General features: G+C 39.7%; 1 protein-coding gene across 2 annotated transcripts in view; it reads left to right on the forward strand.

Moving 5' to 3' along the window:
* Window positions 1-18,641, forward strand: part of nol4la (nucleolar protein 4-like a) — a 41,016-nt gene extending 22,375 nt beyond the window's left edge. The window contains exons 5-12 of one of the 2 annotated variants that reach the window (XR_009788084.1): window positions 3,352-3,493; window positions 7,501-7,787; window positions 8,985-9,170; window positions 10,171-10,359; window positions 11,162-11,278; window positions 12,093-12,282; window positions 12,875-13,228; window positions 13,300-18,641. Coding sequence is in view for 1 of the 2 variants with exons in the window: in XM_061770077.1 (XP_061626061.1) it covers window positions 3,352-3,493; window positions 7,501-7,787; window positions 8,985-9,170; window positions 10,171-10,359; window positions 11,162-11,278; window positions 12,093-12,282; window positions 12,875-13,092 (1,329 nt within the window). In the remaining variant the exon portion in view is untranslated. Of the gene's footprint in view, window positions 1-3,351; window positions 3,494-7,500; window positions 7,788-8,984; window positions 9,171-10,170; window positions 10,360-11,161; window positions 11,279-12,092; window positions 12,283-12,874 lie in introns of both variants that reach the window. The other variant, XM_061770077.1, reaches the window with a different exon arrangement.
* Window positions 18,642-27,415: the final 8,774 nt, after the last annotated feature.

Genomic DNA, 27,415 nt, shown 5'->3' on the forward strand with positions numbered 1-27,415 from the left:
CTTCGTAAGCACCCCGGCGCTATATACCTACTGGGGGCGTGGCTTTAGCGTCCTCCTTCACGCGCACCCTTCCCCCTTTACATCCGCATGCTGTCCTCAGTCACGTCCGCCTTTCCTCTATATAAGCAGCGTGTTGGCAGGAAATGCTAAAAAAAAAAATAAAATAAAATATATATATTTTTTTTTAAAAGTCCAGTGGAGCGCTCATCACACAACAACATTTATAGATGTTGGAACTCGGTGCACACATAAGGCGCGTTGCATTATAAGGGGCCCCGCCCATTTTGGAGAAAATCTAAGACTTTTAAGTGGGCCTTATGGTCGTGAAAATGCGGTACTTCATTTTCAGTTACACATGATTAAAATGTGGTAAACATTTTCCCCTCTTTTCCTCGAAAATAATACAAAAAAATATTTGTTGTTATTTGTTTGACACGTCTATCATGAACAAGCGATGCACATGTTCAAATTAAGTAAATTTACTGTAAAGGACTTTTTTTGCAGTCTACATGACTAAGCATTAACGATAAGAGGCAAGTCCTTTTTTCTGTTTTTCAAAGTTTTCAGCCGTAATGGAGCGTCACTCAAACCAACGCAACCCTGTTACTCATATTTCCAGAAAAAGACTTACCAGTGGCAAAGTTTTTATTTGGTTATAATATACAGGTACTGTACATTTCAATAAATTAGAATAGTGTGAAAAGCTTAATTCAGTTAGTAGTTGAATTAAAAAATGTAAACTCATATTCTAGAGATGCACTACACACACTCAGAGTAAAATACTGTATCTTATGATTTGTAAAATATATATGTATATAATTTTGATGATTATAGCTTACAGCAAACTAAAACAAAAAAAAACAGCGCTAGAAAGTATAATATTACATTAAATAAATAATCAAGAAACAATGAAAAGGATTTTCAATGTATAGTTAGGCTGGAATGTTTAATGAATCTATGCTGTATAATGTACAGTGTATGAGTACTGAAATAAAGGGACTGTAGCTAAGTTGTTTCTTAACCAGTTAGCATCGCAGCTAACACAGCTAGCATGTGCTGTTGCGCAAAAAAAACAAAAACGCTAACATTGATTTGCAACCCTGTAACTGTTATTAGAGTAACAGGAAAATAAAACAAGCATTCACAGCAAATTTTACTTTCCTAATTGAATTGTAAAGGATTTACTCAGCAATGTTTTTGAAATTAACATTTTTCAGGTGACTCGAGGTAACAGGGTTGCACTAAACACAGCAAAAATGTACGACATGACAGATAAAATATCCGATAAACGGAGCAAATGATATGATGGATTATTACCTGTAGTCTTTGAAAACAACAAAAGATGATTTATAAAAAAAAATAAAATAAAAAAAAAAAGTCAGTGGTCCGTTTTTTCAGAAATGTTGGTGCCTAAATTGTCCTCCAGTTGTGGAATGGCCGCCACACGTCATGAGGGAGAGAGGAGTGCTTTACTTTTTCTTCCTGTGGGCGTGACGTCACGCGCGAGACCACTCCCCCCCCCCCCCCCCCCAAAAAAAAGCGCCTGCCTGCTCGGCTGTCAGCGAAGTGCAGGGAGCGGCACTTGCACATGACTAATGTCCACCCAACTGGCGAATAACAATGTGGATTATTAGGGAATTAAGAGTCAGGCTGGGATTTGCGGGTGAGTACAAACAAACAAACAAACAAACAACAACAACAAAAACGGTGCGTTTTGTTGGTCGCAGGGTGAGATTAGGACCAGGCGACTCGCTACTCTTTGCAGCATCTCTTGGTCATCATAGCAAAGTAAAGCCGGCCGGATTTCTCTGCATGTGTGGCGCCCTTAACCCAGCTGGGACCTAAAATATCAGAAGGTCTTATTCTCACCTCATTTTCGCAGTGGTACGCATTCGTGCTAAAGTAGATTTTTAGAAACAATAACATATAATAACATATTTTTCATTTTAAAGGACAGTGTATTCGAGTTCATTGTCTTTACCTACATGGATATCAATAATTCTTGATAATGACATAATTTAAGGCAATTTGAGCGCATTTGTTCTTTCATATGTGTCAAACTGGTAACCCTTCGCATTAATCACTGCCCAAGAAGTTAGCTCTCAGTTTCAAAAAGTTCACTGATCCTTGGTCTAGTTAGTGCAAAAAAAACAAACAAACAAACAAACAAAAAGTATATCATGTGCAAAGATGCAAGCATCTATTCAAGTTGCAGGTTGCAGAGGTATTGCACAGTGTAAACATGTTTGCGGCTGCAAGAATGATGCATGCCGAATATTTCTGGTATTCACAAAAATCTTGGTCTAAGCCGATAAAAAAGGCGTACAGGTAAGGTGTATTTTTTCATTTGTTATCATTGGCTATTTTGGCATTTTTTTTTCTTCGTCAGTTCACTTGTTGTTTTCATAGCATAAAAGTCTGAGCCAATGCGAGCTGACATTTTCCCCTTCTGAGTACTCGGCACTATGCGAGTAATGAAAAGAGGGAAACAATTTTATGTGCAGAGAAATTTTTGGTCTGTCGTGGCAAGTTATCAAAAATGGTTTTGTATACAATTTACAGTAAAAGATCATGGAATGCATGACAAATGCCATGCAAAACTCGAGCCATGAGCTGAGTGTGCATTGATCACGGAGCGCTTCATAGTTGCATATCTGTAAATAATTTAGTACTTTGCCATCAAAAGCCATTTTTCAGTCTCGTTTTTGTTGTTTTATAATTTAAGGTGTCACAAAAGCAAAAGGCATTAGTGGCAAAGTCACTGTTCTGCTCGAGATTTTTCTTTTTGACAAAACAGCAACTGGTAGTTTTGTGTTTTTGGTGGAACCAATGCATTTTCTACTGCTGATTACTATAGAACAGAAAATGCTTGAAACAAACTTTTTCTCTGGTTGAAGACGATAGTCTACTGTTTCTTTTGGTAAGTTGAGGGTTTATTTTGTCGAAGAAGACAGAGCCGTCAAAATGCTCAAAAACTGCTGGTAATATGGGGAATTCCGCTTTGAAAACTGGCAGTCAATGAGTTAAGTTCTACTTATAAATCTGTCATGCTTTTTAATTGTATTATTGCGCATGGGTGGATCTGCTTATGAAACACCAAAATATTCATATTTATGCTTGACCTATGCATTCATTGTCCCAGTTTGGAATATATAATATACTCCCCCATTTATATTGCCATCAAAATTTACCCGAAATGTTCCATCCCTTTTTGCAACCCTATTGATGACCAATTCTTTTATCCCTGTTGAGAAACGCCACCACGAGATCCACTTGCATCGTCACCCCCATCGATTCTGAATCTGGTTTTCTGTTCTTCCATCCTTGCCTCTCCTGGCTATCCACCACCAGGATGACTCGTCGGTGAGCAGTGAGGACATGAACGGCGCTGAACCCACGTGGGTCGCAGTTGAGCAGCCGCCAGTGCCTGAGCCCAGTCCTCCAAATGGGGCGAGGGTCAGCAAACCAGCAGCCGCCCTTAAAGAAGAGGATGGTGAGACTGCCGTTGACATCTCTGCCACCGTCTTGCAAACTTCTCACTGTGATGCCTCGACATATGAGTTTAGTTCATTCCATGACCAAGCTTGCAACTCAAAATACTTACGTTGCAAATTTGTTCCCATTAAAATTATTGGAAATGCCTTTAATGTATTTTGTACGGTGGCCTGGAAGCGCAAAACCATGTAACAAATTGTGAAACACTTTTACATTTCAGAAAACAAATTAATAAAACTGCTGAGAAAGGGTGTGTGATTTCAAAGAATGTCTTTGAAATGGGACGTTCCCTTTCCTGGTTGTCTCAGTTGTAATTTGTTTCGTCTTTTGTAAAAGTGTTTCTGCTTTTGTTAATTTGTTTTCTGAAATGTAAAAGTGTTTCACAATTTGTTATATTGTTTTGCACTTCCAGGCCACCGTAATTGTGGCATCCAAAAACACCAACAAAACAAAATGTCATGTCTTTTTTAATATGAAAAATACCACTCTATAATATTGTGCTATATAAACTACAACCCCAATTCCAATGAAGTTGGGACGTTGTGTTAAACATAAATAAAAACAGAATACAATGATTTACAAATCATTTTCGACCTATATTTAATTGAATACACTACAAAGACAAGATATTTAATGTTCAAACTGATAAAATTTATTGTTTTTAGCAAATAATCATGAACTTAGAATTTTATGGCTGCAACAGGTTCCAAAAAGCTGGGACATGGTCATGTTTACTACTGCGTTACATCACCTTTTCTTTTAACAACATTCAATAAAAGTTTGGGAACTGAGGACACTAATTGTTGAAGCTTTGTAGGTGGAATTCTTTCCCATTCTTGCTTGATGTACAGCTTCAGCTGTTCAACAGTCCGGGGTCTCCGTTGTCGTATTTTACGCTTTATAATGCGCCACACATTTTCAATGGGAGACAGGTCTGGACTGCAGGCAGGCCAGTCTAGTACCCGCACTCTTTTACTACGAAGCCACCCTGTTGTAACAGGTGCAGAATGTGGTTTGGCATTGTCTTGCTGAAATAAGCAGGGGCGTCCATGAAAAAGACGTTGCTTGGATGGCAGCATGTTTCTCCAAAACCTGTATGTACCTTACAGCATTAATGGTGCCTTACAGCATTAATGGTGATGTGTAAGTTACCCATGCCATTGGCACTAACACAGCCCCATACTATCACAGATGCTAGCTTTTGAAATTTGCGTCCATAACAGTCTGGATGGTTCTTTTCCTCTTTGGCCCGGAAGACACGACGTCCACAATTTCCCAAAACAATTTGAAATGTTTACTCGTTGGACCACAGAACACTTTTCCACTTTGCATCGGTCCATCTTAGATGAGCTCGGGCCAAGAGAAGCCGGCGGCGTTTCTGTGTGTTGTTGATAAATGGCTTTTGCTTTGCATAGTAGAGTTTCAAGTTGCACTTACGGATGTAGCGCCGAACTGTATTTACTGACATTGGTTTTCTGAAGTGTTTCTGAGCCCATGTGGTGATATCCTTTGCACATTGATGCTGGTTTTTGATGCAGTGCCGCCTGACGGATCGAAGGTCACAGGCATTCAACGTCGGTTTTTAGCCTTGCCGCTTACATGCAGTGATTTCTCCAGATTCTCTGAACCTTTTGATGATATTATGGACCGTAGATGATGAAATCCCTAAATTCCTTGCAATTGTATGTTGAGGAACATTGTCCTTAAACTGTTCGAGTATTTTCTCACGCACTTGTTCACAAAGAGGTGAACCTCGCCCCATCTTTGCTTGTGAATGACTGAGCAATTCAGGGTAGCTCCTTTTATACCCAATCATGGCACCCACCAGTTCCCAATTAGCCTGTTCACCTGTGGGATGTTGTTGTGTTGTTGATGTCGTTCCAAACAGGTGTTTGATGAGCATTCCTCAACTTTTTTGTCACCTGTCACCCGGAAGTGACTCAACATGTATAAGCACGCTTGGTGTTGGGTCGGAAACAGCATGGCTTGTTCTTAGTGCACTAATCCAAATAAATCCACTCTTACAGTGGGTGGGACACCACTGCAGCCCCAATCTGACGCACCCTCTCTCTCAGGATGCAGGGCTTAGAAAAGTAGGACAAAGGCGGGTATTAACCCTCACACCACACAAATGACTGGAATTGGGAAAGTCACTGAAAGGGAGGAGTACTCAACCAAACACGTGACACGAGTAGGATGTATCACCGTGATACCACATAGTTACATAAAATTTAAAATTTCAAAAACAACAACGTCGCAGTAATAGTATGAATTGCAGTTCAAATTGTAGCCAGCGATGCATGTTGTCCAATTTAGTGGATACACGATTCATCACAATTTCCTCCCATCTCAAAATCAATACTTGGAAATGTGAACAATATTATGACTCCCATGTTATTGCTTCATCTCGCCATAATTGTTATTCGACCTGCGAGGTTCTCTTAAAATAAAACGAATGAACAGAGATGTTCCTTCCTTGCCATCTTGGTTTTATTGTATTGGGATGCACAACTTTGACATCAAGACTCATACATATAGAGTCACTCATGGTGGTGATCGTGTTTCCAAATAAGAATCCTGATACACTAAACATGTCTTTTGAGTATTTATTACAACCAAATCAAGAATACAAATTTACAAGGCTATGGTCGGGCGGATGTATACACCGCGCTGGACTTTCTTCCTTCTCCCGTGGGAGCCAGAAGCCGAGTGGCTCCCCTTTTCTGATAGCGGCTCAGCGGCTCCTTATCTAACCGGTTCTCGCTTGGTCGCAGCGTGAATGTTATCAGTATGTCTGTGGTGCATGCGTGTGCGTGTGTTTTCATAACATGGTGTGGTCAGTTTTAACAAACAAAAGCTAGTGTTTGTGTCCTAGTGTTCTGTAAGCAGCAGCATAGAAATACAGAATATCTATCATGCACTTCGGGTGAATGTATTTGGACAGTTGACCCATATAGTCCTTTCCAAAGCAGGAAGTCCCTCCATCTTATCTACCACATCCTCTTGTCACCAAGAAAAGCATAGCATAAGTAAAGACATCAATGATAAACATTATTTATCATTACATTTACAGTAATTGATCTGTCTTTTATCGAAAGTGTTTTAACCTTTTTTTTTTTTAATCTGCTGGTTCAACGAGCTGTCAGTGCACAAAAAAAAAATTCCGAAACGGCATTGTCAAAATGTGATGCAAGATTATCGGGGTCAAGCAGTTGGGAGACACAGGATGCTGAAAAAGCCCCGCAAAAAAATATTTGCCAAAAAAGAGCATTTCTTGTTTCTTTTGTTTCTTCTGCCATTAGGCTGCTTGACACTGATGCCACTCTCTTTAAATAAATTGCTTTTCTTTTAATCTTTCTTACGATGGGTTTTTATTGTATTGGATCGCTTTTATCTCTTTTTTTTCCCCCAGTCTACAATGCATATAAAAAGTTTACACACCCTATAAAAAGACCTAACACCCCTGTTCAAATGTCAGCTTTTGTGATATAAAACAATTGATTTCTTTTTCAATCTTTTTAAGAGGGGACGTAAAAATAAATGTGAAATAAGATAGTTGCACAAGTGTGCACACCCTCCTATAATTAGGGGCGTGGCTGTGTTCAAAATTAACTAATCACATTCAAACTCATGTTAAAATAGGAGTCAGCACACAGATGCCATCATTTTAAGGGGCTCTGATCAACCCCCAAATTATGTTCAGATATTCTAGTAGGCTTTTCCTGACATGTATTTGCTTTCTAACAGAAGCCTGAAGGTGTTGTGCTAACAATGGCTCATATTTGGAACGGTTTACTAAGATAAGGCCCCAGGTTCAGCCTCTGTTTACAATGCTGCCACTTATCATGTCTTTTGTCTTATTAAGTGTTTGTTGAGGCTGAATGTGCATTAAGACATGGAAACAGCAAATGAATATTTGGAAAAAGGTTTTGTCTAAATCCAAATCTGAAATAGCCACACAACTCTTCTCCGTGTCATCCGCTTCTTTTTCCTCCTCCCCTGCAGCAGACGACAACTCCTCGGAGAGCAGCAGTGGCAACGGGATGCCAGCCCTGACCTCGCCAGAGGTGCAGCCCGTGGGCGCGAACCCCCCAGAGGGCAGCGCCTCGTACGGCGAGGTCAACGGCTTGAGTGCTCCCCTGGACTTCAGCACCACCTTGTCATCGTCCTCCTCAGACGATCATCAGCCGGTCAACCTGAGCGACCGACTGCTGCCCGCGGGGTGTTCGCCGCCAAACTCTTTCCCGGCAGACCCTAGCAGGAAGTACCCCATCAAAACAGAGTACGCCAAGGTAAACACCCAAACTTGACACCCTAGTAGAATGTTTATCTCACCTTTTTAAGCCTTACAAGAGGGGAAGTAGAAATAAACATACAATAATGTATTTGCAAAAGTGTGCACACCCTCTTATGACTGGAGGCTTGGTTGTGTTCAGAAAACTTCTGCCAGGGCAGCATTGCAAATGAAAATATGTTCTCAACCGCCTTACCTGGATAAATAAAGGTTAAATATATATATATTTTTAAATCACACCCTGATCTGGTCAAATTTGACACTTTTTGATGTTTGGCAGCAATAAAAAAAAAATTCACTTTGAAATTTGATGACTTTTCCTAATGTGACCCAAAATTCACAAACATTTGAATATTGAAAAATGTCATTCTTTTGGGCAAGTGCTACAACATTTATGTACACTGAGGCTATTCCAGCTCAAATTTGACCCGTGTCTACTAAAATGCATTTTAGATTTACTAGTGTGTGTTAAATAAAGGAAAATGGTGGAAATTGGTGGGAATCCTAAAACTGTGAGATTGTACATGCCGCAAATGTGTATGAATGTCAGAATGTGTATGAATCTCAGAACAGGAAAAGAGTCCAATTTATATGAGACTGGGGATGGTGTTCACAGGGGATTTTCAAACAGCCCTGAGAACTGTCTGTGTTTCCACCACATTTGTGTTAGGTTCCTGCAGAAACAGTGAATGAGTAAAACAGCATGAGAATAATCATACATAGTGATCTTAATAGCATGTTATTTCTTTTGAAAATTTTCGGAAAACAAGGAAAAACTTAAACAAACGCTAAGAGTCCAGTTGCCTCAATTTAACCTTTGCTAATTACCATGATGTGGGGGACTGACAAACTACCAAGACATAAAGAAAAAACTTTTTTTTTTTTTAGCAAGCACATTGTCATTTTGTATCGATATTGTGATAGTAAGTAAAAAAAAAACTTGGGCAATTATACTATCAGGCGAAATACTAAAAACTGCCGATAGTAGATGTTTTTATCCAAAAACGAGTGGTGTAAGTTACACTTTCCTTTTTCTCTGAAACATTGATTCCGGATTAATCATCCATTTATTCATGTCAGACAGGCTATTAAAACATTTTCACCTCACATCTGATTATTTGATATAGATAATTATTGTGATACTATGTGTGCATGACCTTTGCGATTATGACATTTGTCGCATGTGTGTCGACAGTCGCCTCCGTACAGCTCAGGAAGCTACGACTCTGTGAAGACCGAAGTGAGCATGTGCGCTGAGGACTTGACCTCCGGCCGCGCGCAGATCATCGACGACGATGACGACGATCACGATGACCACGATGACAGCGATAAGATCAATGACGCCGAGGGTATGGACCCAGAGAGACTTAAAGCCTTCAATGTAAGTAACCAGACTGGCTGGAGCTGTTTTATCGCCGACGTGACACAACGTAAAGAAATCTAGTACATATGATGAAATCCAGTACAAGAGCTTCATCAAATAGTCTGCCTTTACAAAAGTAATAATGTTCACACTGTCAGAGTGGGATTATTCAATCATTCATTCATTTTCAGTACTGCTTATCCTCACTAGGGTCTTGTTTAATGAGGTAGACGAGAGAGTCAAAAATATGAGGAACAGTTCTCAGTATTTGCCTACAGTGTATATATACAATACATTGAGATACAAGTGACCTGACTTATGAGCACTACTAGCGATGCAATACTACCAGTAACACTAGCCGTTGTTCGGCAACTCTTTAGCTTTGACTTGGAAGCAAAAATTGGAGAATTTACTTCAAGCTCTTTATTGCTACTGCCAGTTGAAGTTTACTGTCAAACTAAACAGAAAAGAAAGAGAATTACGCTTAGCGTATTTAAAGCAACCGCATAGCTTCGCCGTATGAATGTCTGTTTAGCTTAGTGCTAGGAACGCAATATGCTAACGAATAGCACCAGTGTCGCGGTGTTATAACTCACTAATTAACGGATATTTGTAGACAAACAGGGGAGCATCACATGGAGACAGACAATATAATAATACTCACACGCATATTTTCAAAGACTAATATTACTGCAGCTTACTGAGGAGTTGTGACTGTGTCCGCGTATATCCGGATGTCTAACAAACTGTGACACAGAAGCAATATTGTTTTTCACGTGATGCAACGGTTCAATTTTCATTGCCTGTGTGCGCGCGTTCCAACAACCTCTCCCTTCTTCTTGATCCTCGCCTCTTCCACTCTCCGCCGCATGCTCCCCCATGCCCTCACTGCCTTTCCTCTCTTTTGTTTTCAACTCCGGACCCTTCTCTCCACCATCTCCCCCCCCCCCGCCCCCCCCACTCCATTTATTTCTGCTCTACATCCTCTACCTCCCCTCCCCCTCTTTCTGCCTCTCAGATGTTCGTGCGTCTGTTCGTGGATGAGAATCTGGACCGCATGGTGCCCATCTCCAAACAGCCCAAGGAGAAGATCCAGGCCATCATGGAATCCTGCGGTCGCCAGTTCCCAGAGTTCCAGGAGCGCTCCCGCAAGCGCATTCGCACCTACCTCAAATCTTGTCGCCGCATGAAAAAAAGTGGTTTTGAGGTATGAATATAAACCTCTTCACCATGATGTCACACGTACTTCCGCTCTAGCGTTCTCATTGTAAACGAACCCTGTCATTTAACCAAGGCAGAGCGATTGAGAAAACAGGAGAAATGACTTGAGAGATGATTTTGGCCTTCTTCTCTTCGGCTGACGTTAGAATGTGTGACGTGTCAGTCAAAAGAAGAAAAATGCTGCATGTGGTAAATTGCTTTGAAGGGAGACAGAATGTAAACCTTCATTTCAATTTCGACCGGCAAGTTGATTCAAAAATGGATGTGGTGGAAAATCACACCTGGGACTGGTTGCGTAATTGACCTTTATGTTGCTCGGATTAATGGCACAGACGCGCTCTTTTGATGCTGAAATTGATTGTGTGCTGTCGAGCTGACGTAGTAAGCTAAAAGGCGTAGTATGTTTTGCTAATTTATTTACCCAAAGAGAGTAGAAACCCATCATTTTTTAAATACCGGTGAGAAACATTTCTTCCGCAAACCTGATGATGGAAGTTTACTTCACCGTCAATCAACCTACCACGCATGTTTTTGGGATGTGGGAGGAAACCGGAGTACCTGCCGGATTTGAACCCCGGTTAGGAAAATCTAAAAAAAAAAACAACTAAACAAACAAACAAAAAAAAAACACACAAAAAAACTAATATACGTGCGTCATGATCGCGGTAGTCACTCGCAATCTGCCACCCCGGAAGTTCGCTGGCATCAATTACAAACATTATGAAAATGTTTATACATATTTTGACATTCATTCAATGTGCACAAATCCTGCGGACTCATGTTGACAGATAAGACCAACGCCTCCTCACCTCACCTCTGCCATGGCTGAGAACATCCTCGCCGCTGCATGCGAGAGCGAAACTCGAAACGCCGCCAAGAGGATGCGGCTCGATATCTACCCAGCGGTAAATGTCTTGTCTCTCTACCTTGAATGAATATAATAAAAGGATATGGATCATTTTCATATAATTCAATTAATATCGGTAAAGACACTTAAAAGTTTTGGGAATTTCGCAATTTTTTTGATTCCATCTTGTTTTATACGAGTAAATATCTCCCATGCTGTAACAGCCATCCTTGAAGTCCAATTTTCAAAAAGTTATTGATGATTGGAAATTTTAAGCCATAATAGTGAAGACAATCAAGAGGTAAAGACACTCATTTCATGGCAATCCAATGCCAATGTCATCTGAACAATGAGACTTCTTAAACTTGTATGGAAAAAAAAAAAAGATACAACATTAAATTCTGCCTCAGCTTTGTTGATAGAACTCAATAAAAGAGCAAATGGTGGTGGCCCACTGAAATACATTTCTAGCATAACGGTAAAGACATAAACAGCTTCATGGCAATCATGTGGGTTACACAATTTACATGCGTTGCCCTTCCAACTCTGCAGATACAAGTGCAAGAATGATCATAACTACTCATTAAAAAAACTCTATGTCATGCTCTAAGATGCCGTAAGATGGCTCCAAATGAATAAAGGTTGTGTTGAAGTATGTTTACTGTATATACAATAGCTTTTAATATTTGAGTTCACTCATTAAACTACACAAGAGAGGTCAAATAATAGAAAGAGGTTTCATTATGATGCATTGTAGTTACCACACTGCAGTAACATAAGTACGGCCAAATGAATACCTCTCTGTGTATATGCGTACCTAATGAAGTGTCTCCGATGCCTTTGTGCCACTGAAGCAAATCATCTGCTCACAGGACGAGCCTGCCATTGTCGACAAGGCCAGCACCAGAGATCCTGCATCTGTGGCCCCGTCAGGCTTTGTCATTTCCAGCACAGCTTTTGCCCAAGACCAGCTCTACACCAATGGAGGCCTCAACTACAACCTGCGTGGGTACGGCACGGTTGGCAGCAACCAGCAGAACGCTGCTGCGGCCCAAACCAACGGTGAGCAGCGCTAATTTTACATGGCATTGAAAAAAAAAGGGGGCCTACGGTAAAGTAAACATAGTTAACTAATTTAATATAGCCTACCACTGCTTGTTCGAACAAATTGTAATGCATAACAGGTGGTTAGGATAGATGGAGAATAGAAACAGCCACTGGTACCCTTTCAGTCGCTTTATTGAACAAACGGTAACAAAATAGTGTAAACACAAGCACATTCAGAGCTGACCCTCTGATTGCCTCAAGTGGTGCCGTAACTAAACAGTTGAGCCGGTTCAGAGCCAGTTAACTCTACACTCTCGTTCACTGAACTCCACGTCACTCAATAGGCCAGGCCCGCCTTTTAAAGGCACACACACATTCTACGTCACAGATACTACGGTGTCGAACAGTGGTCCCTAGCTATACTCTCTCCACCTAACAATATTCTGTACTGCCACCTGGAAAAACAACAAGTTTTTGTCTTTGTTTTCATTTCAGGTCAGTGGTAGTCAAACACTTGGCGCCTACTGTTTACAAACATCAAAATGTCTAAACTTCCCGATGAGCTTTCTGCCATGTCTCCCTACTGACATCACACTTGTGTCCGCAGGTCCAACAGATCTAAGTATGAAGTCGGTCGCTCCGAACTCCTCTTCCTCCAGTTCTAACAGTCACGGCCAGGGTGGCGGGGGCGGGGGAGCTTCGGCCCAGCTCAGTCCTCCGGAAGTCACGGCGGTCAGGCAGCTCATCGCCGGTTATCGGGAGTCGGCCGCCTTCCTGCTCCGCTCGGCCGACGAACTGGAGAACCTGATTCTGCAGCAGAACTGAGCTCGGGCCCGGCCCGCACTCACCTTGTCTGTCCGTCTACAAATGTAAATATGTCACGCTGACATGCAAGTCTCGGTCTTGGACAAAGGCACAAACAAAGAGGAGCGGTTCTGCCAAGCACAGCAGGTCCTATAAGGTACCTTTACTCATCCACATGACTATTTATGCATTTGGTTTCCTTTGACCTCAGTGCTCTGTCTTCTGTAGTCTCCCCCGGATGTTTCTTTCACCACCTCAAACCCATTTGTCTCAGGAAGTGCCGATGTGTGGAGAAAACAAATGCCATTGTACATTTAGTCCAGTCTTTCCCAACCTTTATTGAACCTAAGCACGTATTTGACAATACAGAAATCTCTCGGCACACCACCAAACAAACCCGTGCCACAAAAAAGTGTATTTACTTACAATTATGATTTTGTTTCAAGTTACTCACAAATATCAATCAAGGCTATTATTCAGGTGGTTACACTGGTTAATTGTACCTTCTGCCATCTAATGGAAGAGTATTTAGACTGGATAAAAAGTTCACACACCTCTGCTCAAATGCCAGGTTTTTTGCGATATAATAAAACAATGACACCAGGATAAATCATTTTAAAAGTTATTCAATTGAAAATGTTCAAACGTCTTTTCAAAATGGAAACTAAAAACCCGAGTGTCACATTCAACATCATGTTCAGTAGGAGTCAGCACACAAAAAAGGGCCTCTGATGAACTCCAAACAGCTGTTCCAGTAGGCTTTTCCTGCCAAAGCCCGAAGGTTTTCGTTCACACCGACTGCTATTTGGAACTGTTCATAATTCCCTCCACTTTGACTCAGGCTCCAGTTCAAGCCGAATTATGGTCGAAAAGTTCAGCCTTGGTTTTATCAGACCGTTACACATTTTCCATGCGTTTGGGGACTTCAAATGTGTTTTTTTCTTTGTAAGATAAGGCTTTCATCTTGCCCCCTACCCTATAGCCCAGACATATGAAGAAGATAGAAGATTGTTGTCACATGTATTTACCAGCCAAATATTCCTGCAGCTTCTTCAATGTTGTTGTTGACCTTTGGGAAGCCTACTTCTCACATTTCTCAGTCATGTCACTGTTGCATCATATTTTCACCACTTGATGATGACCTTCTTCACTGTGTTCTGGATATATTTCTTTTTCCCCCCCCAATTCACTTATACACACTAATGGTAGAAAAAAAACAAAGTTTTGAAATGATTTATCTTGGTCTGATTTTTTTTCATCTCACAAAAACCTGGTATTTGAACAAACGTGTTGTAGACGTTTTAAAGTATATCCACTGTGATTGTTCTGCCTGTCACCATACATCACTGGCATAGATAGATGAACAAGTTACATTATTTGTAGTAAATCAATCATAATTTTGGGCCCAGTTAGACCATTTCCCGCAACCCACCAGATGCTCTCTTACGGCACTCTAATGGTTGGGAATCACTGATTGTCGTGGGCGCGGGAGAAGTTTCATTGACTCTCCCAGCAATTCTGTGCAGGTTCCTTTGACGTGTTTATATCATCACCCTAAAATGAAGTCAAATATCCTGTACGGTGGCAAGGTTTGATTGGGTGATCAGCAGGTGGGACGGAATAATAGCAGGGTGCTTAGGAAAAAAAAAAAGTGAGAAAAGCTTCTTCTAATGTAGTGCGGACGCTGCACATTGTATTCCCAATCAAAATGTGGAGAAAGATTTATCAAATGTGTTATTCGATTACAAAAAGGTAAGAATGAGGACTATTGGGTGGTTCTAAAAATCTGTCTGTATCGTCAATACAGATTCAAACATTCACCGATAAACAACCAAAAAAAGTGTCTTACAAAGGGAATAAAGTCCTATTTTATCAAGAATGTGTTAGGTGTTAATAGGCTATTTTTTTTTAGGTGTATTTCAGAATAAAAGGTGTAAAATTACAAGGATAAAGTGTCGAACTGTGACATTTTTTTCCCTTGTTAAACTGAATTTAATATCATAAAATACGACTCTAACTATGTGTGAAATAAATATGACTTTATTTTCATACGATTATGAAACTTTATAACACTAAAAAATACATATCTTAAAAATAAAAACGTTCTCATAAAATTACAAAATCTGAATTTGCTATTGCAACATTACATATTTGTTGTCGAAAATAGGCAACTTTTTCATTCTTAATGCATCTCTGGGTACATATGGTGTAATAATAATATTATATTATGAGAGTGATCTAGGGAAAAATTATCCTCAATGCAAAAAAGCTTCAATGCTTAAAAAGTTTAAAAGCCCCTAAATATTTAATGATTTTCAGGAAACTAAAAAAACTTTATAGTTAATACATTAAAAGAGTGGTTCTCATATCTTTGAGACCAAGTACTACCTCAAAAATATTTAGCTCTCCAAGTACTAACATAATGGCTAACATTTAAATACAGTCACAGAAAATATGCAGACGTTGAGATTTTAGTCCTAAAAAGCACATTTATTAAAGTAAAATAAAACTGAACTGTACTAAAAATGTACTGTACAGTTTTTTAAAAAAGTTTAAATAATCTGTTGCATGGTTACAAGCTTCAGTCTAATATGTTTGATTGTATTTTGCGTTTTGTTTTTCGTATATTTATTGCAGTGATTCTTTCACATACCACTAGAGAGCGCCAGAGTACCACTAGTACACAGTACAGAATCTCTGCATCAAATTTTTGCTTGTGCACCAAAATTGAGACATTACTTGATAATGATGTTTTTTCTTCACTTCTGTAAAGAAATGCCACATTTGATACATTTTATTCCTGATTTGGAATAGAAAGTGAGCTTTCAAACACACTGCTATTGTTGCACACCCAAGTGTCCTCCAGGCTGATTCTTTGTGTCTAAATGTTTCCTCCAACAATTACACTTTGGGGATGTCCATCGGTAGACAAACCGCTGCTGAACTGCCTGCCACTGCGCTGATTCCACACGTCAGTAAAAAATCCACACAGCGAAATTATGATGCTTTTCAAAGATGTTCGCTCAAGTCTTTTCCTAATTCGACTCATTCCCCGAACAAGCCAGGCTGGGTCATGAACAAGAGCCCTGCGCATAACATAAGAGGAGGTCACAAAAACCTGTCAGGGAAGAAAGAGATAAATAAATATATTGTTGAGTGCGTTCAGAAATTGTGCAATGTTGATGATAATCAGTAAAAGGTGTACTATTATTGTTGTAGGCAAAAAAAAAAGGGGGTTTCATTCAGCGCAATCGTCTCCGGTCCCAAAAGACATGGGAATCCCATGCAGCATTGTAGCCAACTTTAATGTTGTTCTCCATTGTGACTACTGATGTTGGTCATAAACCTCATCACTTTTCAAAGGTAACATGACTTGCACATTTTTTTGTCCTTGTTGTTGTTGTTGTTGTTGTTGTTGTGGTGGAGGAATTGTTCTGTGCATTTTGTCACACACATCCAATACGGACTGATTACTTGTTCGACTGAGGTGACTCCAAACACTCGTACGGGCTGCAGGGAGCGTGTGGCTCGCTCACACCGACAGAACCGAGGCCCCCCCGTGAACCACCCCCACCCCCACCGCAGCCACCCTATAACCTCAGCTGTTCATCATCACATAATACTGGAAACTGGCAGTTTGAGAAGACGCAAGAGACAATCTTTGACAAAGATGTAACTACATCAGTTTACGCTCCCTGCTGTGTGTGCGTGTGTGTGTGCATGCGCGTGTGCGTGTGGGTGACGTCTGAGGTCAGACGGAGAGCACAGTCTCATATTTTTCATGGGGAGTCACTCAGCACAAACACGGTTGACAAGTGTGTTTTTTGTTTCGTTTTTTTTTTTTTTTTTTTTTTTTTTTTTTAGCTTGATGTAAGTGTCGTTGTGGACCATTTGTGTAAAAGTGAAGTGACCCACTTTGTACAGAGATGTAATTCAGTCGCTCAGCACATTCCAAACTACGACAGTTACTCTACGAGCAGCCGACTCGGCTCACACCTTACAAAAAAAAACAAAACAAAAAAAAACAACAACAACAACAAACAAAAAAAAACGTAGAGATATATACGTCTTTATTTATCCAGTTATGACACATTCTGTATTGGCGCCCGTCCATCACACAGTCAGTGGGCTGCATCCCGTTTGCATTTCAAGTGTAATCTCGATGAACTATTGCAAGTTTGGAAGCACTTTATAGCTCAGGATTAAGGAAACATAACACGGTGATACGTTAGTGGGTCTTTACCTCCAAGTCGTGGTCACGAGTCGGTCGGAAGCAGCTTTACAGCTCCTCAGCGGGCCCGTAGGAGGTGTCGTAGAGGCCAAAAATGACAGTTAACACACACACTAACACACAAAACCCTTTCACAAGCACCACAAAAAACTCTCATACACACACTAAAAAAAAAAAAAAAAAACTGTTAACAGCCCTAGAATGAGGGAGGGACTTATTGTTTGGCAGAGCCAATCAGCATTTGACATTTCAGATGGCTTCTCTTTACACTCTTGAGCTTCCTTTCATGCTCACAATTTTGGACTCTCACATAGAGGAAAAAAAAAAAACTAGTCTCACATTGACAAAAAAAAATTGTCTTACGCACAAAAAAAAATATTTTATTTCCTTTGTGTAAATGTTTTTTGCTGCTTTTGTAAGATGGGCTTTGGTGAATAGAAGATTTTTTGGGGGGGTGTTTCCATAAACTTAGTTTATTTTGAGAGCATTTGAGATGGTTTGGTGTATGTGAGAGTTTTTGGGTGAACGTGAGAGATTTTGGATGTGAAAGTTTTTTAGTGACTATGAATTTTTTGTGTACATTTATTTTTAGTCATTGTGTCAACTTCATGTGTGTGTGTGTTTTCTGGGAATGAGTTTTTTATTCATTGGAGAGTTTTTTTTTTCTGTTTGAGAGTTGTTTTACAAGCCCCAATTCCAATGAAGTTGGGACGTTGTGTTAAACATAAATAAAAACAGAAGACAATGATTTGCAAATCATTGTATGTGTGTGAGGTTTTTGGTTCATGTGAGAGTTCTTGGGTTAAATTGACTGTTTTCCACAGTGCATGTGATAGTTTTTGGGTGCATGTGAGACGTTTTTGGGGTGAAGATGAGAGTTTTTAGGTGTGTGAGAGAGGTAAATGTTGTTTCGGGCCTATACTGCTCGTTGGCGCGCCAGCTCGTGCGTGCGTGTACAGCATCCATCTCAAGTAATCCTGATGTGCGCGGGAGTCTTCCGCGTCTCCTCGACTTGTTTGTTGTTGTTTTGTGGCTTTGTTTGTTTTTTTGGTTACTGTTGCCGTGGCGCTCACACTCACAAATGTTTGCTTGCTGATGTTTAAGTGGACCAACATTGTAAGCGCACTGGAGTTTGTGTTATCAACAACCATGATTTATTTATTTTTTATTATTTTGGGGAAATAATGCCCAATGGATCTTCTTTGTATTGACTGGACGATGTAATAATCTATTGGTGTTGATGAAAATGCCCTGGTAGCTTGTGGATTGCTAAAGTGGTCAGATAAGTAAGTGTACTGTATAGCTGTACAAAGAGTAATAAAATATGTTTTGAAATGTTCTTTTTTTTCCCAGCACTGTTTTAAAAAGAAAAAAAAATATCAAAAGTGGTTTTCAGAAGCCCTTGCCTGTTTGAACTTATCATTTGGTGGTGGTCTGTAATGCTATTGTTATTTATTTGATTTGAACAGTCGCCTCTCCTGCACTGATAAGACTGTAGCTCTGTGCATGGGGAGGGGGCGTCCTGTGTACCCGTGTGAAGCTTTGTATCGACCCATCCTCCGGTTTTGGACTCAGTGAAAGTGTGATGTTTACATGTACAGTTTTCCACAGTGTTTCTTTTGCATTTACTTCAGGATCCCCATCCCCAACCCCCCTACTCACCCGTCGCCCCTCTAATTTACATACACTCATCGAAAATATCTTCTTCTGCCATCCGAAGTTCGGAGGTCACGGCCGGGCTTGCTAAAAGAGAACTCCCCAACATTTCCGAGTGGGCCAGCAAAGATAAATACGACTCTAATCAGCTCTTTTTTTTTTTTTTTTTTTTTGTGGCCTAGAAGGAGAGTGGAGTAGGTACATTTATAAAACTGAAGTGCTCAGAAAACTGTAATCTGGTACCCTAAAAAGGTACACACGTCCTTGGTAACGTCGAAGCCATTCCCCTCTCCTGGCCTTTACGGGGAACCCATAAACCTCAGGAAATACTCAATCTCCGCGTGGAGTTTGTATCCGCTGATTTCCTCTGATGTGAGACTGAAATCACTAACGAAAACCATTAACATTTATATGGAGATGTCTATTGTTTTGTACATTTATCATTGTGTTTACAACGTGGATCTTTTTCCAGTTCATGTGACTTAATATTTTGATTATGTTGGGGTGTTTATAGGTATGGATATTTATTATTATATGTGGAAATACAAAAAGAAGGGGGGAAAAAAAACAAGTTTGAACCTGTTTCATTTGTATGTTTCATGCAAAACTGTCCAGGTGAGATTTTTTTCTGCCTCTTACATATCACTAAGGAGGGACCTGTGTGTTTGTTTGGAAAATAGCGCTTTTTCAGTGTTGCATCAACGCGGTGGAAAAAAAAAAAAAAAAAAAAAACACAACACAGTTGGAAGGCTCTCCTTTTCTCCTGAGATGTCAGTAATTGAATAAAATAGTGCGATGAGCTATCAAAGTGCGACCTTGCTTCCTTATTTACATTTGCATTCAACACATACTCACAAATCATCTCACATTTCCTGAATCCTCCTACTGTATTGCAAACATTCTTAATCTTTTAAAGAATGAAATGAATGTGTAGTATTCGCATTCCTATTCCGCAGATGGCGATATGTCTTCTTCATTTGTCTTGACGGTGGGAAAGCACGCTACTGACACCTATAGGACGCAAGTGGAACAGCAATGCTTTCGGTCTATTCTTCCACCAAAATGGATTTGAAGTGAAAATCAAGGTGTCGAGTATTTATTAATATAATTTATATTCATTTATTTTTGATTAAAATGGCAATCGATAGATTTTGATTAGGTTTTAGGAAAACGGGGATGGAAACTTTTTTTTTTCACTAATTGCGCGCTTTGTCCACGAGAGGGCGGCAGAATTACAGAAACGCCAGCAAGCCACAAAGCCTTGTCTTTGCTCATACAGCTACTGTCCAAGTATTTTTTATGACTCAATCAATGGCACTTTTACACGGCAGGCTTCGGAATTAGGTTGAAAATCTGTGGTTCTCAAACTTTTTACACACAAGTACCAGGGAAATATAGAGGAAGGTGAATATGAGACAAAATTGTTTGAGGTTTTTTCAATATACCAATATACAATCTACTGTCATGTCCGTCACTTTTTCCTTTTGTTGTAGTTAACAATGAAACCATCATATCTTATTTTCTTGTGAGTCCTGGAGTACTATGAGAGAGAAAAATATCAATGATAACTATGTCTTCATATGCATTTATCTATTATTGGGACAAAAACACAAGGAGCTATATATATTTACATATTTAATGGTTGCATTCTATTTGGTGCATTTTGATGTGATGATAAATACATAAAAGCGCAACATCTATAACCTATTTATTCTTTCAAATAAATGAATAAGACGTTTGCAGACAAAAAAATGAATTGCACAAGAATACACTTTTGTTAACCACTGCCGTAAGACATATTATCACTGTTGGGCAGAAACCCCATATGTCCAAATTTGGTCAATTATTATTATTTTTTTTCACAAATTTATACTATTGGTCAGTCCCCACATGGGCCCGTTATTTTAGATTGACCAATCTAAAGTGTTGAAAATGGTTTGCTCCAAAGTGATGATGATGCAATGTTAATGGCTCCACAAACTTTTTTTTTCTGACACCAGCAATATTGAATTTGTACTTCAATTCAAGCTGGTTGACCCAAATATCTGATCTAGTAGGAATTCCTGACATTCACAATCGAAACCACTGGTGTCAAACTCAAGGCCCGGGGACCACATCCGTCCCGCACATCAATTATTGTGGCCCGCGAAAGCAAATCAAGTGCGTCGACTTCCTGTTTCTTGCTGAAATAACAACATTGCAATTCGTCTTCCCTTTTATATAACGTTGATTAGAAAGATTTTTGTTACCAATCTCCATTTCAAAATAAACCGAATTAAGGACCTGAAGTGGGCGACCAACATCAACTCCGTCCTCAAAAAGGCCCAGCAGAGGATGTACTTCCTGCGGCTTCTGAGAAAGCACGGCCTGCCACCGGAGCTGCTGAGGCAGTTCTACACAGCGGTCATCGAATCAGTCCTGTGTTCTTCCATCACAGTCTGGTTTGGTGCTGCTACAAAAAAGGACAAACTCCGACTGCAACGGACAATCAAAACTGCTGAAAGGATTGTCGGTACCCCCCTACCCACCCTTGAGGACTTGCACGCTGCCAGAACTAAGACAAGGGCGTGCAAAATCCTCTCGGACCCTCCCCACCCCGGTCACCAGCTCTTCCAGCTCCTTCCCTCAGGTAGGCGCTACCGATCAATGCAAACTAGAACTAGTAGACATTCCAACAGCTTCTTCCCTCTTGCAATCAACTTCTTAAACAGCTAACTTATAATTCCATTACAACAAGCTGGCAATTTTTTTGACTTGAGTTCGTTGTCACATTTCTGTGGGGCCAATTATGTATTACTCGTGCACTCACTGTAGTTTTCCCGCCGTGCTGCACTATTTGCATATACTGGCCACTCATGCCAGAGTAGCATCTGCTCCATTTGCACACTGATTGAGGAGTATCTGTAACATTTGCACAACCATTGTCCCAGATTATCGCGCTACTCGTCACTTTAAACCGCATACACTCCTTGAAGTCTCAGTGCCCTTTGCACAATGGTCATTGCACCGGACTATTGCGATATTAGCCATTCGAACCGCTCTAAGTGCTAGAGGACTCTGCATCTTTTTGCACAATTGTTGTTTGTTGTTGTTTTTTGTCAATGTCTTTATGTCTCCAAAGTGTTCTGTAAATTGACTGTCTGTTGTACTAGAGCGGCTCCAACTACCGGAGACAAATTCCTTGTGTGTTTTGGACATACTTGGCAAATAAAGATGATTCTGATTCTGATTCTGATTCTGATTAACAACTTTTTTACTGGCTTCTGGTTTCAAATATAGTTATTCATCGATTATTATTTTTTGTGTGCATATGTAATAACATGAGGCAATTGAATATTTACTGTATATATGTTCGCGCACATGACGGCCCTCCGAGGGAAACCATGACTACGATGTGGCCCGCAGCAAAAATAAGTTTGACATCCCTGATCTAAACTGATGATTCTCAACCACTGTGCTGCACCACATTAGTCTACCGTGAGAGATCATCACGAGTGGCACAGAAAATGATCAATTTTCACTGAATTGGTGCCAAAATTATTTCTTTACTACAAATAATGTATCCTTGTTCATCCATCTATGCCAGCAACATGTAGTGACAGGCAGAACAATAATGCTATATATTTGTGTGCTACGAATTATGACGGTATTGTGTTATTGTGTTGACCTTCAAGTCCTGTCGGATCACATGTATGTATTCTGGTTAATGTGCCTTATGAAGCTGCCGAATGTAATTAAAAGTAACTTTTTTATCTAACTTTGCTTTTAAAATCTAGGAATCAGTAAAGTGACTAAGTTATGTAAGGGGTATTGTCTCAATGTTGGTCTTGGCCCAGTAAAGGTTAGAAATACTCAAGTGATATAACAGTAATAAAATAATAAAGGTTGGTAAACAGGTCAGCGCAGGCATCAAATTCTACAATTGCGCAATGGTTTCAGCCAGGAAAGTAGTTTATTTTTAGTCACTTCTGGCCCAAAACCATAGGCTGAACCAGGACCCGATGTATTTTTGACTTTCAGTCAAATGTAAGTGGGGGCCGTTTGTGCTCAGAAGCCTACTGCCGTCTGGCCTACTTTTCAAATATAACTGACACGTTCAAGCGTCAATGGGGTCAGATTCTTTGGCTGTGAAAACGTTGCGCCGGAAAGCTCCACAGCTGCCGTCGCTAGAACACATTCAGTGGTGGAACGTCAGGACCAGCAAGACCTTCTCTGCTGGCTTCAAACACTATCACTGTTTATGATCTCAATTCTAATATTTGTTGCATAAAGTTTTATTACCGTAATTTCTCATGTATAATGCACATTCCCCCCCAAAAGATTGTCAAAAGTCAATGGTGCGCATTATACATAGGTATAGGGGAAAATGAAAAAGCTTTTACATTTTGTAAATGTATGCCGCCATCTAGAGGTTATGAAAAAGCTGTACACTTTCATTCTAATATGACAGATGCACGTATGACTGCATATACTGTATGTACAGTTGTGCTCATAAGTTTCTGCCTGGGTAATCAAACATATGAGCAGAACTGTGTGTTTTCTCATTTACTAAATAAAAGTAAGGCTGTGAATTTCAAAATAAGAGCAAGTAAATCAAAAAAACTATGACATGTTCAAATAAAGTGCTTAACTTCAGAATAATACTTTGAAAAAGTACTTCGTTTTGATCATATGGCTAGAAGCAAAATCATGCATTATAAAAATGCATTATACATAGGTAGAAGGGTTTTGCAGAATTTTGAGGTCAACTTTGGGGGTGCGCATTATACATGGGGGTGCATTGAACACGAGAAATTACGGTAATCTATTCCTAACAGTCTATTTGCTATTATTCTATTTAGTAGTGTTTCTCTTGGCTGCGCTGCTTCAAATCCATTCATGTAGATGCTAGATTTTTGTGTCCACTCAGATTTTAGCCTCTATGTGCTCCCAAGTCAATCTAATCTGTTTACAGCCTTCAGAAGCGGTAGTGCTGGCTCATGTAACTTCAACTATACAGTTTTAGCTGTAATGATATGTGATTGGTGAGACCAAAATCAGACACATAGTGTTTGAAGAAGTAATTCAAAACATTTGTTCTAATTAAGTACATAATTGAAAAATATGGTATCATAAAGCGCTACTGACAAGTAGGAAAATTGTGCGCCTTTATTTTTCTAGGTAAGGAAATTGAGAACTGATTATCATTTGCAATGCCGACCTGGCAAATGGCAAATATGATTATGATTACATTATAGTATGGCCTTGAACACATGCACAACAATGACATTAAATACAAACATGTCAATACCCCCACAATATTGTTATAGTATGTGTATACTTTCACAGCGCAAGACAATTATTGAACTGTTTTTTGTACCTTTTTTTTCCATATAAATGATGTTGAAATTTGGTCCATATAAGATGGTGAAAGGACATACAAACCAATCATTTTCGAACCATATTTCAAACTTGTACTGTACATACTGTACATCCTGTAGACATTGAAATTGGATGACCAAAAGACATCTCAAAATGTTGCTGTAAAAACTTTCATTCTGCTTCCATCAGCGACGTCTTCTCTGCGGCCTGTCAACATGTAGTAACGATGTAGTTTCGTAACGTTGACTCTCTCGGTGGGCCAAAATACACCAGAAATGTAAACAGGCGAGATTTGTCAAATCATGTTGTTCAGGTCAAGTTGAGTCTTTCATAAGTTTCAGCCAAAATGCCTGAAGTCCTAAAATTGGTGACTTAAATTTGGCTTGAGTCAATTCGTGTGACTCGAGTCCCCCACCTCTGCATTCCTGAAATTTGGACACAAATTGGGTGTTCCGACGGGACGATGATCCCAAACACACATCCGAACTGTTTTCGTAATGGAAAGCTGGCCCTATCCCAATAAAATGAACTCTGCCACTTGTGCCAAGAACATTGCTTAAACTATGCCAACTTGAACCATGCCAGGAACAGGTCCATGGCTACAAAATGCATCTGGTTTTAATACTTGGAATTAGCTGAAGTCTTAATTTAGTACAGGATTGTATTAGCACTCACAATGGTTAGACTTTAAACTGTCTAACACGCTACTCTTGTACTAATTTCCATCCATCCATTTTCTGTACCGCTTATCCTCACTGGGGTCGCGCGGGCGTGCTAGAGCCTATCCCAGCTGACTCCGGGAGAGAGGCGGGGTACACCCTGAACCGGTCGCCAGCCAATCGCAGGACACATAAACAATCAACCATTCACACTCACATTCACACCTACGGGCCATTTAGAGTCTTCAATTAACCTACCGTCCATGTTTTGGGGATGTGGGAGGAAACAGGGGTGCCCGGAGAAAACCCACCCGGGCACGGGCGGAATATGCAAACTCCATACAGGCGAGGCTGGATTTGAACCCCAGTCCTCAGAACTGTGAGGCAAATGTGCTGGTTAGCACATCTGCTCCATTATCTGTATTGATTATTATTATAGCAACAATATTTAGAACTATCACAATTTTCTTAACCTGAGATAATACATAATACTATATACTGTATTCCAAAAATCAATACACGTAATTGTCACAATACCATATTGAAATACCAATATGTAGTTATTCATAATATTCATAAATTTTCCCCATATCGCTGACCTAACGATGTGATCTAGTTTATACACAAATTCTAATGAACAATAAACCTTATGCAATATATTTTCCCATAACAATAATTATAGTGAGCAATAATACAACATGTATTTATGTAGAGTATTTATTCATTTATTTTTATTGATTTAACCTTTATTTATATCCAGGTAAGGCAATTGAGAGCAGATTGTCATTTGGCTGCAGACAGTATTAGCATTTTGTGCGCCTGATACACCAAATTCATGGCCACAAATTATTTTTTTTTGTGTGTGTGTGTGTGTGTGGGGGGGGGGGGGGGGGGTTGTGTTTTTTCGTTTTGTTTTGGCTTTTATTTCTTCCCCCAAAATTACCATTTTCCACAGCTTCTATCTAAACTACCTTGAGCACGTTGTACCAAATCCGTGTTCACAGAAGCATTTTTATGGCCACAAATTAGCATTTTGTTTACATATTATACCTTATTAATGTCCACATTTTGTGCATATGTTATAGCTACATGTAGTTTTAGTGTTTTCTGCACACATTATACCTAATTCGTGGCCACAAATGAGTATTTCGTCAGCAAATGACATTTGCTAACGCTATAATAGTCCTTGTGGAACTCTAGTTGTACTTGTTTTTCCTGTCTTTTTTTTTTAATGTATTTTTTTAACACTTAAGTATTTGTACTTCTACTTGAGTGCAGAGTGTTTTTTTCCCCCCACCTTTATGCCTGTATGATCATCACAAGCTGGCTGGATAGGTATCATGAGTCTGTATGAGTCAGCTTCTCGTCCTCAAAAGTAGACCGTTTATTATCACTGCAAAGGCATTGCACTGTTACATGCAACAGGTCAGGGTGAAGCTAATTTTAAATGCAGGTCGCTGAACGGGTCTGTGACGGAGGCCTTCAAATAAATGCACTGCACTGTCCACTTGTGTGTGTGCATGTGAGGGAGACGTGGACACGCACACAAGGGGAGGCAGTGCACGTTGTCAGCTCATGATATTCATCAAATAGAGCTAAAAACAGGACGACCCTGAGAGGACAAACATATACAGTATCAAAAGTCAGTGCATGACTCACTCGCTACTGATAAGCAAGGAGCCGTGCTCGGGTCCTGTTTACGAGTTTTCCAGTTGCATGCTGCTGTGTCGCTGACCAGTTGCCTTTGACCCAGATTCCGCTGAGCACACTTTCAATTACAGTATATTCTCATAACATGAATTGACATACAGCGAAAAAAAATAAAAAATAAATACATGACCTCATAACTGAGAGACAAAAATGCTAATTGTCCACCCTGCTCCTTAAATAATTTGGGAATTCATCTATTTTAAATAATACAATATAATGATGAGTACATTTTACATACACTTACGTTTATTACGTTATAGTGTAATTAGAATTCAAATTAAATCAACACATTTTAAAAATAATTATTTTTGTATCAGTAAAATAAGCTATTTTAGGTACACTTTTTATTTGTATTCATTTTTTAAACCTCATCTATGAAGGAGCTGGCCAATCCTTGAGCATGTTATATAACTGGTTTTCAGTGTGTTTTGGTAACCTTAAAAGTGATTTCCAACAATTGGTTTAACTGGAACACACAAGAAATGAAAAAAAGAAATATATAGGAATAAACAAGAAAAAAAGCTTTTAATTAGCCATATGCCTGAAAGTCTGCATAAATGTTTTCTCTAAATGTGTAGAACTCCCACAATTAGAAAAAGAAGAGCTGCTGTTCCTAATCCCTGCCTGAGTTTTACATATCTTGCCATTAGGACAATTGCATGACCATATTTTGTTTTCCAAAGTACAGTCGAGTTGTTGTCGTGCGACAGTGTGAGTCTTGTGAACT

Source organism: Phyllopteryx taeniolatus, chromosome 1 (assembly GCF_024500385.1).
Source record: "Phyllopteryx taeniolatus isolate TA_2022b chromosome 1, UOR_Ptae_1.2, whole genome shotgun sequence".
NCBI classification, from domain to species: Eukaryota; Metazoa; Chordata; class Actinopteri; order Syngnathiformes; family Syngnathidae; genus Phyllopteryx; species Phyllopteryx taeniolatus.